General features: G+C 40.5%; 1 protein-coding gene across 3 annotated transcripts in view; it reads right to left on the reverse strand.

Moving 5' to 3' along the window:
- Positions 1–14,941, reverse strand: part of LOC109983706 (mannosyl-oligosaccharide 1,2-alpha-mannosidase IA) — a 201,645-nt gene that overhangs the window by 65,803 nt on the left and 120,901 nt on the right. For all 3 annotated transcript variants that reach the window (XM_020633533.3, XM_020633534.3, XM_065958216.1), the window contains exon 4: positions 4,548–4,628. In XM_020633533.3, coding sequence (XP_020489189.1) covers positions 4,548–4,628 — 81 coding nt within the window. The remainder of the gene's footprint in view (positions 1–4,547; positions 4,629–14,941) is intronic.

The following is a 14,941-nucleotide window of genomic DNA, read 5'->3' on the forward strand; positions in this document are numbered from 1 at the left end:
ATTTTTCCTTTTTGAAAAAGTATGGTTGATGTAATTCTGTTAAACCCTTGTTTTACTAACTGGCTTGTAGTTGCAGAAATGCCTCAACTTCTCTCTTTCCTGTTTCTTTGGCAGTTTGAAGCTAGCCTACGGCTAAGAGCAAGTTAGCTTAGCTTTGCACTTTTACAGCTTTTTAAATAGACTAACCCTATATGTAATAGGAGAACTGGAGGTTATTCTATTGTGTAGGTAATTTTTGTTATCTTTCCAAAGAACTGTGCTAGCTGTTACCCCCTGCTCCCAATGTTTATGCCAGCTTAATTAGCTAAGATAAGCTAATCAGCTGCAGATTCCGGCTTTATATTAACCATTCAGGCATGAAAATAGTGTCAATAGTAAGATCTAGGCTACAATCTGCTAAATGATCTGCCAACTGTAGATAAAGTGACACAGTGAAAAGACAACAGTAGTATCAGAGAAGACCTGAATATTGGCTGTACGACCTTCCAGGCAAATGTTTGGTTTTTGCTAATTAGCATCAAATAGCATCGACTGAAACCGACTGCTGGTGTTGGAATAGTCCAGTTGGTCTCTGTAAAATTGTAATTGGCATACATTTTTACTTATTTTGAACTATAGACTAATAAATAAACGAGTAACCAATTAATGTCAACAGGAACATTGGTAACGCCGCCGTGGGGTGCAGATAAATGGCCACACAAGTATGTTCATCAAAGATGGACATGTAACACCTGCAGTTTGCCACTTCTGCTGAAGCCATTTGGCCTGGCCAGGAGTGTGTGACGAAAGATGATGAAAGAGCGGTGAAAGCTGCAGAGGCGATTGCAGCCAGAGTCGTTTGAACAAGACGCTTAACCTGGGGACTGCTTCCATAAAAACTAACCCTGACGCTTCTGGGGCCCGAAGAAAACACACATAAAAACAGTAAACACACACACACACACACACACACACACACAAACACATACAGAGTGAAAAACAACAGGAGGTTATTAATGGTCAGGTGTTGTTCCTGTTCTGCTCCAAGCACTTCACTAGCAAACTGCATCCTGCATGGAGCCATAATCATCACCCCGCTCCTCGGCAATCATTTACAGCGGCACCAGCTGCCCAATGTCCTCTGGTCAAACTGGATCCACATCCAGTAATAGTCTCCCAAACTGTATCTCGGGTGATTTAAGTCTCTGCAGCAGCAACAGACCTTCAATCTGTCGGTTCTATCATTCGGATGGAACAGCACACACTCGGGGAAAAGGCGCTAATGGGGGAATGGACGGGAGGGGGATCCATCTCTCTCTCTCAGGGACCCTTCACAAAAAACACACACGTGAGCCATGTGATGGATAATAGTGCCAGGCTAAAGGTTATTGATACATCCGTCAGGGAAAACTAGGTGGTGTGCACCATCTCATGACAGATATTATGTACCGTTAGATGTAAGAAAGTTAAAATCAAAGAAAATGATGAGCAGAAAGATTTGCAGTCGTCAGCCAGAAAATTATGTTTTCAGTGTGGTGAGGAGGAGAAAATGGAGTAGATAGAGGGCCTGATTCATGAAAATGATTGTGCAGCTTTTTCAACACTAAAGCTGCAAATGAGACAAAAAGATACCATCTAATTCACAAAACACATGTAATCTATCTGTTATCTGTTAATACAGTCTGTCAATATTACTTTGCCATAACTATAATTGATACAATAAATGGGTGTTAAATCAGTTTGACTGGGGTTCGACTGGGCAGATACAGGTTTTGTGCCGTTATGCACAAAGCAAGTGGGGTTTTTTTTCTGTGCAATTTGCCCTTGCTTGCTCCATCAAGGGAAGCTTTTTTTCGCAGTTCGCAATATACTGGAAAAAAGTCTCCCCTCAAATATCTGTAGACGTAATGAGCTTTGTCAGCATGAGAGTGCAGCTCTGAGCGAGAGAATGGAAGTACAGATCTAGACCTCGACATGGAGCAGACAGTAGGAGAAAATTAGGCACAATTTTTGGTGCTGTAAGGGAAATAAAACTAGGAATTGGTTCTTGGTTCACTGCCTCCTGATGGTGCTTTCTCTAATTTGATAAAGAAAGGCAAGTACTTTTGCAAACTTGCAAGGATTTGCAAAACCCAATCTGTTCAGTTAAGAGAAGAATCGCTAAAACTGCAATAACAAAAATACTTAGCCTATGCAAGATTAATGCAAGATCATTTTTTACAGCATGTAAGTGTGGGGATTGTGATTTTAAACACATTCTATATTGAACTTGGGTCGTTTCCTGTGTGTTTACAGAATTTAAAAAGAGGAACCATTCAACTATCCTTGTAACAAAAAGTGTCTTTTCCGTCCGCTCTCTGCCTCTTTGTGACTGTTTATGACATAAAAAGTTTAGCAGGAGGTATTTCTAAACTCCAAAGATGATAAATATAAATCTAACGGGTCATAAAGACCTGAAATATTTGCTTGCCTGAATGTGGAAACTGATGCAGGACGACAGGCACCAAAACTGTCTGGTAAATGAGGGCATGGAGTAGAAGGTGTGAACGCACTGGAGCAAAGGAGTGAGGAAGAAGTGTGAAGGAGTTAAAGGTTGCTGTTGGATGGTGTCTCTAGCTGGTATTCCTGTCCTTGTGTGAAATGGTGAGATAAGAGCAAACGCCATGGATAATACACTCTTTTCTCTGCACACTCTTGCACACACGCACCCATATAAGAAAATGTCATTATCGAAGCAACATATAGAAATTTCCATGCTCCAGCAAATAAAATAGAGGAACATTTTCTGCATGGCATTTAATGGGCACGCAAATGTGGAATAATGGATTCAATAATATCTTCCAGGCTCCAACAATGTATTCATATTTCACTCATTCAGCAGCAGTGGACAATTTTATGCTGCTCTCCCCTCGACTCACTCGGCCTGCAAATCAATGTCCATTAAGAGACTTGAGTGTTCGTATGTCACAGGATCCTCTCCTTCCATTAACTCAGCTCCTGCACAGATTCTAGCCTCTTCCATTGAGCTGCGTTCACAAACAGTACAAGTGCAGTGTATGTATGTATGTATGTATGTAGAGGGTTAACTCCAGGAGGCTGCTACAGGCAGGTGCTCATTACAGCATCATTACCTCCAGTGACTTCACGATGCCCTCATAATGGACTGGACCATTGGTGCCGTGTGGTTGTCACAGGACAGTTTTATACCTTTATTTATTCAGCCAAGGTTTACTGGACTCTAGAACTTCTTTTCTGGCAAGGCCGAGCATCACACTCATAAAGTTTCACAGCGTCACACCTGGTAGCTTTCCATTGTAACCACAGGCTGTTAGACTAAGCAGCTTCAATGGAGCAAGACCGCTTCTTCAAGGACACAACCGTGGTAACTGTTCAAGCTAAGACGGGCAATTCTCATCATTTTGACTCAAATCAAAACAAACAACCTTTTTGTTCTGAGTTTAATTTACTTGCTTTTCATATTGTCTTAATAATGCTTTAAGAGTATATTCAAACAAATGTACAGGGCTGACTATTTACCTCTATTTAGAAGTCACGCCTGTAATCATTGCCATGGGATAGGTGTCCAATTGGACCACTGACAGCGCACTGCCACTCAGCCTTTAATCACATTCCACAAATAATCACAGTCATGGCTATAGTTAACTGACAGACCCATGACATTTTGTCAGGACTTGCACATGTGCAGGACAATATCAGCAAGGAGAAAAGAGGTATCTCTTTGTCCACAGGGGGCGGCAAATCATCACAAACAAAAAAAGTTCCTCAAAGCAACTTTAATAAATGACACTGCAAAAACTCAAATTCTACTAAGTGTATTTGTCATTACATTTATTTTAAGCTACATTCACCTGACAAGTCCAGATATACATCTTGGTTAGGTCGCACCCATATTGATGTTATTCCACAAAGTGGCCTGCCTGGGTTCAGGTACGACCTGAGGCTCCTTTCCTGCATGTCATTACCCAATCTCTCTCCTGGTTTCGATCCACTGTCCTATCAAAGAAAGGCAAGGAGCCCAAAAAGAAATCTAAAAAGATAGATATCTGTGCAGCAAGAAAAATTGCCTCGAGTTTCCTGAAATGAGATCTTTACCTTTCTTCAGGAAACATTTGCTTCCTGCATCGATAACTTTTTTTCCTTATTTCAAGCAATTCAGGTCTTATTTTTTGCTTGTAATATCTTGAAAAAAGACTTTATCTGGACATGTCAGGTAAATGTTTCTTATAAGTGCAATTTGACATTTTTTACTAATTAGACAAATACTCTTGGTAAGATTTGAGTCTTTGCAGTGTATCTACTGTAAATAACTGAAATTTAAAATGATCAACCTTGAGTGTGCTGTGTGTGACAAAGTCATGTTGTCATGGTCAGAAAACTAACAGCGAGGGATCTGAGTTCTATGGTGACACACACTGACGGAAGAACACACATGCAGTCACTCTCACAGTCCCCACTTGTTCATCATTCACACTGTAGGCCTGGTTGGGGATAAAGGAAGCAGCAGATCTCAGCAGAGCACGGGAATAACAGACATCTATTAATCTTACCTCCTCTCCTGTCAGGTAGTACGCTGACAGCAAGCCGCCGACGTAACGGATGTTCACCTCGAAGAGCGATGCCTCCCCGTTCTGTCGAAGCGAGAGAGGGAGAGAGAGAGAGAGAGAGCGAGAGATCAAATCATTAAATGTCATACTCAGCCGAGGTCTCAGTCAGCGAAAAAGCAGCTCACAGGAGTTTATGGAAAACAATAATACACTGCAGTCATCATAAACACTTTTCATTACTTTGTTTGTAGTTTCTTCGCGTAAATGTATTTTATAACCGGGAGAGCAGGTACATAAAGAAGACTTTTAAGACTCCAGAGGCGTAAAACAGCTCCTATGTACAGAGAAATACTGTGTTCCACATTAAACACTGTAAGATGTGACATTACCTCCAAACATGGGAACAATAAACACATTTATTTTAGTGATGTTACAAAAGAAAACCAGTGATACAACACATTTAAAGGAGCAAAAGTAACCTAACAGTGGCAAAGGATGAGCTACATCCTGTTTGGAGACAATGCATTGCATAAAACTGTTTGCATTTGTTTATTCAGGATGATTTTCAGTCCACTCACAGAAGTTGGGTTATTGGTGGTTTGAGGCAGTTTGCATGAACTCCTATAAAAGTCATTGTGGGTGCATGGAAAATGATATTGTCCACTGTCGTCCTCAGAGGAAAAACACAAGTGCAGAAACAGTTCTGTATACAGGAGCAGTGACTTAATGCTGCAAACCTTTCTGCTTTCTTTACACAAGAAGCAGCGGTGATGAATAACACCTCTGATTACACCTGAGGAGAGGGCAGGGGAAAAAAAACCCGCCTCTCTTAGGAGAAATGCCTTTGCATGGTGTTGTGCTGATTAGATAAACATCATATTTTTGTGTCTACAGAAAGTACTTTAGAAAAGCATGGACAAGGTTTCTAATCTTAGGTCAGCCTACAAAAGGTGCTGATTGGAAATGTCCAATCAAAGAGCAACACCTGAGCTACGTATTTAAATGTGTGATTTGGATGGTGACTTCAAAGTGTGAAATCAGACTTTGGAAAGTTTTTTTTTTTGACATATGACCGTGCTGGTCTGATGTCAATCACTCAGTTTCTTCTCTGGTGGAGAATCGTGTCACAGTTGATACATCAGATCACTTTTAATCACCTCACATGACAGAGGGTGAACATTTGGAACCATGTGTGTCCTTTGGTGGCATAGCTTTACTTTAACTTTGAGACAGCAACTTAAACGTCAACCTGCTATACTCAACAGACCTTTGTTGGCAAATGATTATGATCTTAATATGCGTTTCTTATTATGGCTCTTGTAAGAAAAAAGTAAGAGAAAGCATATTTAGATCAAAATTAATGTTCAACAACTTCCTACCTTTATTATTTATAAGCAGTAATTATGAGGGCAAACTCTTGGCTAATGACCTATCAGCTATAGATTATGGTTATGTAGAAGAAGGTACAAATAAGCGTAGCAGTAGGCACTAATATTTGACAGAAATAATCTCACTTGCTAAACAGGTGGATGGACAGATTGAGTCGTAGGCAGTACAGAAGAAAAAACCTTCTGTGGGAAGTTAAGATTTTCAGTATTTGGCAAATCAATTAAGAACTTTTTTCAGCAACAAAAAAAAAAGTCAGTAAAAACATGTACAAAATACATGTATTGATTAAGAGCCCTTCCTTAAAGATATATTTATTGTGCTTTTAGAAACATTCCAGTAATTGATGTTTTCTTCCGGCAGCTTGGAGCAGCTATGGAAGAGCTTCCATGCTAAGTTTCTGTTTACCAACATTCAATTTGTTCGGCCTACTTCTTTTCCTAATTGAACATGAAATAAGAGGTAACGCTGCATATGTCTCAAAATGCCGCCATAATTATTGATTTACTTTAGCAGAAGGTTGAAGCAGACTGGTATTCATTGACTTGGAGAAGGAAATTGCTATCTCAAGTGTGGATGATAAGGAAACTGTAATTGGGTGCAAGAGAGGGCAATTAGCTCCCCTCTGAGGAATGGAGAGGGGGACTCACTGGCATCTGTTCACTGGTATCACTTATCTCCATATACACTCTTATTTATATTCTAAACACTTTCTGTGTTCACTTTATTTAACATCAATCAATACTTGGCATCATTAATCATGAACAGTGTCTGCCTTTTTCATCTGCACAGAAAATGTTGCCAACATAAAGACGTTTGGAATTTTACAAACATTTTGGAAACAAACACAATTTGGCAATCTTGATACTTAAAGGAACGATTTGTCATTTTGGAAAACTCTTCTTCCACTAACTGGCTTACAGCTGGACATATAACTCCTCTCTCTCCTGTTTGTTTGTTAAATATGAAGCGAGTGCTAACCTCTTGCAAATGTTTTCCAATGTGGTTTTCATGCTACAAATGGCAATAAACTGAAGTGAACTGAACAGAAGGTTAGCTTAGCATAGCACTTATACATTTTTCCCTTTTTTGATCAAATGAACGAGATATACTTTGCAATATATTTTGGGGCTTTTTATGACTTTATTAGAGAGACATGTCAGTGGATAGATTAAAAAAGACGGGGAGAGAGTGGGGAATGATATGCCAGAAGCCACAGGTCGGATTCGAACCCAGGGCGGCCCACCTTGAGGACAACACACGCCCCGTGTGTAGAGGTTGTGGTTCGTTCATATGGATTTTGTTAACTTTTAACAGAGCCCATCCAGCTTTTTCTCCCGTTTCCATTCTATAAGCTGAGCTGCCTTAGCTAGGCTAAGCTAATTATCTGCAGATTCTGTTCAGAAAAAGTATCAGAATCAGCTTTATTGGCCAAATATTTGCACGCATACACAGAATTTCACTCTGGTTTAACATAGTCTATGGGGCGCTGATGGCCTAGTGTAGGTGTACGACGATTATTCCTCCAAGGGGGCGGCCAAGGTTCAAGTCGGGCTTGTGGCTCCTTTCCTGCATTTCATTCCCCACTCCCTCTCCCTCTCCCAATTCCTTACTCTTTCCACTCTCCTATCCAAATAAAGACAAAGGGACAAAATTCAAAGAAATAAAAGAGTCCTGTTTACATATTTACTTCATGTACTATAAATTGCTAAAACTATTCTCAAGTAACATTTGTTTTGAAAGCAAACTAGACATCCTAAACTATACGACACAAAAATGTGAAATTATTGTCGCTGACATCAGTTTGATGTTAATGAGACGATAACAGCAGAGCTTTTATACAACCACGGTGTTGGCTTTGGTCCTGAAGTCAGCAACCACTGCTGACATTTCTTGAGACAAAGCACAGACTCCTCTGGCAGGGCGGTGAGCTGTGATGTCCTGCCAACCCTGAAATGAGCAGCCCATTCAGTAATGGCACTACGATGGCAGCTATTAGAGGTAGAGTAGCTATTTATCACCAGTGATGGTGGCACTCAGCAGGACAGGTATAAGGTGCAGAGAGGGAGGGCGAGGTATGCTGACAAAGCTTCAGCCAATCACACTTTTACGTCCCACTGTGGTCTAAAAAAAAAAAAAGATCACACGGCAAGCTTTGTTTGAAATGCTCATTAATACCAGTGCTGTATTTGAAATTACAACAACATGAAGTCTGATATAACACAAGGCTGCAGGCAGTCGTTCTATGAAGAGGGGTTTTGTTGATGTTTTATTTGAATCTGATGTATTTTTTAGTAACAACTAAAACATTTTTTCGGTGAAATTGGGGCAGCTGCTTGGATTTTGCATCTCTATTAAATCAACTCAAAAAGAAAGCCCTGTGGCTCGAACAAAGCAGACAAAACAATACAGCCTAAACTCATACTGACATAAATCAATTCAATCATCACATCATATGTGAGACATCAAGATGGAAGATTAAAAACAATGTCAAAGATGAGTAGAAATTTTGCATTTTTTTTTAAACTGCAGAAGGTGACGTTGAAATGTTTATTGGATTTTTTTCTGCTTCTGTCTGACTGAAAAAAAAAATAAAAATTCACATGGACACAAATAATCAAAATAAAAGCCTGATCAGAATAGAAATGATTCATGTAAACACGTCAATAGGAAGAGACTGATCTGACCCGGCTCACTCTGCAAGAAATCTCATTCTGAACGAGAGCGGTGGAGCGTTTATTGGATAAATATCCATGTGCTGAAATTATTCTGACTGGACTCTAAAGGTCCTGTAGACCGGCATTCTCCCCCCGTGTATTGATTTTTGGGCAATTATGTGCCGCTGAGCCTGCAGAGAAGAAGAAACAAGTAAGAAAAGATCAAATAAAACACAGACTTTCAAAGTCACAGACGGGAGAGAAGAAGAGAATGAAATTTCTGTCCCACAGCGAGGGGTGAAGCGGAGGAGCAACATCTGGAGGCGTGCAGCGACAGTTGTGTTTGTTTACAACACAGGGCGGAGTTAATCTGCACGGCCACTCATGCGAGTTTACCAGAAACTAGACCTAAATTTATTGGGTAAATATCCACAGAGCGGGGCTTGAGTTCTGCTTAAACTGGATCTCTAAACTTTACAGACAAACAGCCATTGACAGAAAAAATGTCGCACCTTCCTCATGTGCCAAAGAGCACAGATCAATTTTACAAGTTAAAACACATTTTTTATGTTTCTTAACAGAAAGGAACAGATTATTTTTCTGCCATTTAGCGCAGAATAGACCGGCAGGACAGCTCTGTGCATGTTAAAATGTTAATTCATGGTTTAACATTTTTTTTAATTAATGAGTGTAATGACTCATTGGGCACATCGCTGTCGTACCTTGTGGATGATCTGCTTCGGCAGCCCTGTGCGATGTTGCTGACAGTGTTTGATGCTGCTTTCTCTGTTGATCAGTATTCATCAGCAGTATTCATCATGGCTGAGATTGTCGTCGGACTCAGCCCAGATTTTCCCGGGACATGAGCCTGATTGGCATGGTCCGCCTTACCACTGTGAGCCAAGGAGCTGAGTCGCCCAGCGGCATGTCCGGCTCAGACGCTAAATGTAATGATTCACTGCTAATAAAGAGGCATTATTGTCATTGGGCAGATGTCTGGAGGTATCGCCGCCGTCCAGGTTTGCACCGACTCCCACTTTTCAAAGCCAAATTAGACTGATGTGACGGAGAAAAAAAAGAGTAGATGAGCCAAGGATAAAAATTAAGCAGCTGATTGCCTCCCCTAGCAGAGCTGGTGATTCACACATAGTGATTTAACTTAACGTCGTTAATTAACATGGACAAATCATGAAAGCGACCAATTAGATCCAGATACTCTAATCTCTGCCAGTCAAGCAAGCTGCGCTCTCAAAGCCGCTGCCGCTCAGTTTTCCAAGGCTCCTCTTCTCCGCCCAGCTACTCTTGCGACAGAGAGCTGTGGATGCTTTCATCAAACATTTAAAAAAAATAATTATGAGTCTTGATGAGTGTCCAAGCTCTGAGAGCAGTCTCCAACATTAGCGTTAATGACTGCTAACCTCTGGAGCATGCCATACAGCCCTCCTAGATGGAGAAGGAGCTCTCAACTTCACGCCAATTAAGAAAAACAAAACAGAAGGACTCAGGAAAGATAAGAAACACAGCTGAATTATACGCTGCGTTACACTGGCCTCTCACTAAAAAGTGAGTGATGAGGACATTATCTTGTGAAATGACTTGATAAGACTTGTAAATAAAGTGGCATAAAACAAACTTCTAAATGCTTTGACACATGAAATAGTTTTGTTTATGAATATTTCATTATTAAGGTTGTTTTACATTTTTAAAGCTTCAACTGTTTTCAGACAATTGCACGACCTGTTGTTCGTTGTTTTCACTACCATATGAACACTTTGGATGATAAACTACTAGGTAGTCAGAAAGTCCATAATCATAATAATCATCAGAAGATAACCAGAACTTTGTCGTCATGGTAACAAACACACAATTGATAAAAAAAGATGGCGATAACCCAAAAGATAAAGTTAAACATTTTGAGCTGTTCCCTACTCATTGGCTGCTTTGTATAGGCCCCGCCTCCTCCATGTTAACAGATGGGACAAGTGTCAAACTAGAAAATCTAAATACGTGTCATGTGACTTTTTCCTGAAACATTATGTCTGTCTTTCAGTTAAATCTTATGGTGCTTATTTAAGTTGAAGTGTTCATTTTTTCGGAGAGGTTTAATATAATTGAGTTATTTGAAACTCTTTGTCGGGGTATAATGCAGTGATTGACAGCTCTGTGGCAAATACGACTCCTGCAGCAATCCTTACCAGATTAGCAGAGCAGAGCAAGAACAGCCAGAGGGAACGTACGGAAAACTCACACAACTTTCCATAACTGCTTCAAACTGACATAACAATCTGTTCTGTACCGACCTGAGAGATCTTTGCCGTTTTGGGAAAGTTAAATGTGTGTTCTGGTTATAATGGTTACATATGTGTTTTGGTGAGACGTCAAAACTGCAGCAGAGTCTTGACTGCACACACTCTGACTATAAAAGGACATAAACAGATCAAGATGTCAGTGCCCGAGGGCGACATCATGGCTTCACTTTTAGTAGAACGGGAAGAAGGTGGAGAAATGTCATCAACCTTTATCCTCCTCCTGTGAGTCCTCAGTTTGTTTTAACCATCCGACCAACACTTGTAACTGACTTTTTCAGCTCTTACTGTACTGTACTGTATCTCACTTCCTCCAGTGTATCACTCCTGTCATAAACAATACATCCACTAGGTGTCCTCGCCCCTTGGTTTAAATAAATAATAATTTGATCAAAAATGCGAGATCTTGATTTGTCCTGTAACATCCAGCACTACTTTGAGTGCAGACAAAGCAAAGAAAATCAATGTTGGTAACTCTCTTAAATAATTTGGAGTTGGTGCGCCTGTGGCTTTGTGGTTAGCCCCATGTACAGAGGCTGTTGTCCTTAAAGTGGGCGGCCCAGGTTCAAATCCAGCCTTTCCCCCACTCTCTCTCTCTCCCTCCCCCTTGTTTTTTACTCTGTCCACTCTCCTGTCTCTTAAATACTGAATTTTTCCGACAAAATTCAATCTGTGCTCTTGATAAAAACTAAGATTGGCCATTATTTGGGGTTCGAACACTTGAAGATTCTGATGTAATGAGGTCAGTGTCGGGTTTTTTAAGACATCTCTTACAAAGAGATGCCAGACAGAAAGATCACCATGTTCCAAGCGACGGATGTTCCCGTTGCAGGGCTTTTTCTTTGAAACCTAATCACAGACAATATAAATGATTAAACTTATCAAAAAGATATTGCCTCCGGAGAGAAACTCCTTTTAATTTTTCCGTAACGATCAAAACTTCAGAGCGTCGTCGTGTCTGTTTTTCTAAAGCCTTTGTTCGAGGTGTTAATTCAACATATAAAGCCACTGATTCTGATTTATCACGTAGCATTTCAACTGACAGATATTAGACAGATCATCCTTAACAGCCTTTGTACATAAAGTCCTTTTTTTCTTTTTTACTAGACTGCTCTACTCTTGTTATGTTCCCATGATGCATCTCTTCAAGCTGGGGGAAGATGCTTTAGTGAAAACCTATTCCCATCTCAGGCCAATAAAGCCTGATTAAATGGTCCACGCAGGGAGGCAGGAAGATAAACTAGCAGCTAATGGTTTGAATCTCATCAAGTTTGATTTATATTTGACTTCTTCAAACCCTTATCTTTAAAAATCTGCTAATTAATCAGTGAAAAAAAGGCTTCCTTAAAGATGGTGAAATAGACAGAACAGAGAATGTATTTCATATCATAAACATCTCCACTAAAAGCTGTGAGCTGTAAATTAACAGCGGCTGAATTATTAATTAAATGCGACACGGTGATGAATTATAACTGAATTACAACCCAGTACATCACCACTAGAGCTATTCATTTGGCATCCTCTGGAATCAAGAGAACATTAGTTTATCTGAATAAGGGCCCGACCGATACGGAACTTTTGGGGCCGATACCGATATATCAGCCGATATCTTAGTTAGATCTATCTTTAGATACAGATAAACACACTCATGGTGTTGATCCCTCCAAATGCAGTTATTAAACAACTAAAGATACACAGTATAAGGAATACAAGATGGTCACTCAACTGGAAAATAGCTGCACATGTACGTGCATCACCGCTTGACACTCTGGAGAGTGATAATGCGTGTTGTAATTCGTATAGCGCACTCTGCTGGTCACAGCCAGAGAGACAACTGCAGGTGAAATTAATTGCTATTTGACTGGTGAATAAATCTAGTAATATTGGCGCATATCAGGGATAAAATTAGCCTATGCCAATAGTCACTTGACTAATATCGGCCGACATTATCGGCTGGCTGATTAATCGGTCGGGCTTTTATCTGAATCTCTCAGTTTTTGGCCCTCATCTTCCTCTTTTTCATGCTCCCTGTATACATCTGTACACACAAATATGTATACAAACACTCACACTATCAACAGAGCAGCATCCTGTGTACAGGTCTCTGCTCTCTCCAGGGGAGAAGCAGCAGCTCCCCGCCGACTCCTCTATGATAATTTTCGGCTCTCTTGGGACTTGGCTACGCTCTCTTCCTCTCCGCTGTGATTATTCAACCCGTTTTCAGTCCATCCTCCCTCTGTCTGATTCTCTGTGTGTGTCTGTCTCTCATCATATACCGCCCACTGTATTTGGCCTTGCTGACTGAGGCGCATCCTTCACTTTGTCTCAGCGCGGCAGGAGGCTGCTTTGCCGCAGACGAAGAGAGAAGAAGAAAAAAACGTGGGCACTGCAGCTGCCTAATGTTCCGCCGCGTGTTCATGTTGATAGATTAAACGCCCAGTTATGTAGATGAGGTCATTAACAGGGCTAATCAATGCCGCGGTTATAAACATCAATATACTTGTCTTCATTGCACTTCAGTGGTATTAGAATGAAACACAAGCCTTAATGGCTTATAGCTGCTTCGACCAAAAACTGATTTACCATAAAGCAGCTTTTGGTTGATTTACCATTTCTGTTGTCAGATGCAACTCACAGTTTTATTTATTCATAAACTTTGTTGTAAACTTTTTTTCAAACAAGTTAGCTAACAAGTTTTTGCCTATAAACTGCCTGAAGGTGGTGAACAGTCGAAACTTTTTTTAAAGATTTATTTACGGTTCAGGGTTTTATACCTTTATTCTTGAGACAGGACAGTGGACAGAGACAGAAACTGGGTACAGAGACAGTGGTGGGAAGACATGCAGGAAATGAGCCACCGGTGGAACCCGGGCTGCCCGCTCTCAAGGGACCAAGCCTCTGCACAAGGGGCACACACCAACCACTAGGCCAGCGGCGCACCCATAAACTACATCTGCTCCAAGACTACTGGAGTCGAGCTGACATACTTAAACTCCCACCGGTTAAACTGCAAATAGTCAAAGGATTTAAAGTGAATCTTACCACAGACTTTTTAAATGATTTGATGACCTGGCACCTCATGTTGAGATGATTTCATGTCTGAATGCTGTTACTGACTGTGTTTATCTGTATTTTTTTTTGCCTCTTTGTTTATTATCATTATTTAATTTCCCTCCTCGGACAAATAAAGTTGTCTGATGTGAGAAATGTCCATTAAAATAATATTCTTTTTGGCAGTAACATAAAACAAATACAGGCAGCAAACGCTCACATTTAAGAAACAGTAAGATGCAAAAATGTGCAATTTGTGCTGCAAGATTACAAAAATATCCGGCACATTTTCTGCCACTAGACAAATAGTTTTAGCACCTATGTCTTAAAAGAGCACATTTCAAAATGTTCCAAAGTGCTGCAAAAGCTCAAAGGATTAAAAAAAGGTCAGAAAATAAACACAATAAAGTTACGTGGTGAGCATGTTTGAACAGTTACCTTTTCACATCCCTCAGACAAACAACAAACACTGCATGCATTCAATCAAAGCATCCAGTTAATGTTTTTTCTCTGTCCACCTGAGGAAGTCCAATATTGACTCCGCTTAAAGCGTTATTTTGTGCTCCAACTCCTGTTAGAAGCATCAGGATCTTAAGCCTGTTAGGTATTCAATAGTTAGGCGCCACAGTTTTGCCAAAACACTTTAAATGAGCCACTGTCTATGTAACTGCTCAAGTAAACGAACAACTTTCTAGGCCTCTTTACATCAACAAACAAAGTCCTTAATTGAGATTCACTTCTAAATGTCTGCAGAAACTAAAATGCCCTCAATCTGTAATTTGTCTCCGCATCATAGTAGCTCTTAGTAGAGTCTTGTGTCATCATGAGTCTGAGCCAAATTAGTCTACAGGGATAAAACGATGTGAGTGATGTAAAACACAGAGGCAAATATCCGTAACGATGAAGCACCCACGCAGAGCGTCCTTTTGCCCCTCGCATCCTGAGACAGAATGTCAGCTCAGCTTGACCTCGGCTCGAGGGCACAGCATCTTCACTG

The sequence above is a fragment of the Labrus bergylta genome, chromosome 8 (genome assembly GCF_963930695.1).
Source record: "Labrus bergylta chromosome 8, fLabBer1.1, whole genome shotgun sequence".
In the NCBI taxonomy this organism is placed as follows: domain Eukaryota; kingdom Metazoa; phylum Chordata; class Actinopteri; order Labriformes; family Labridae; genus Labrus; species Labrus bergylta.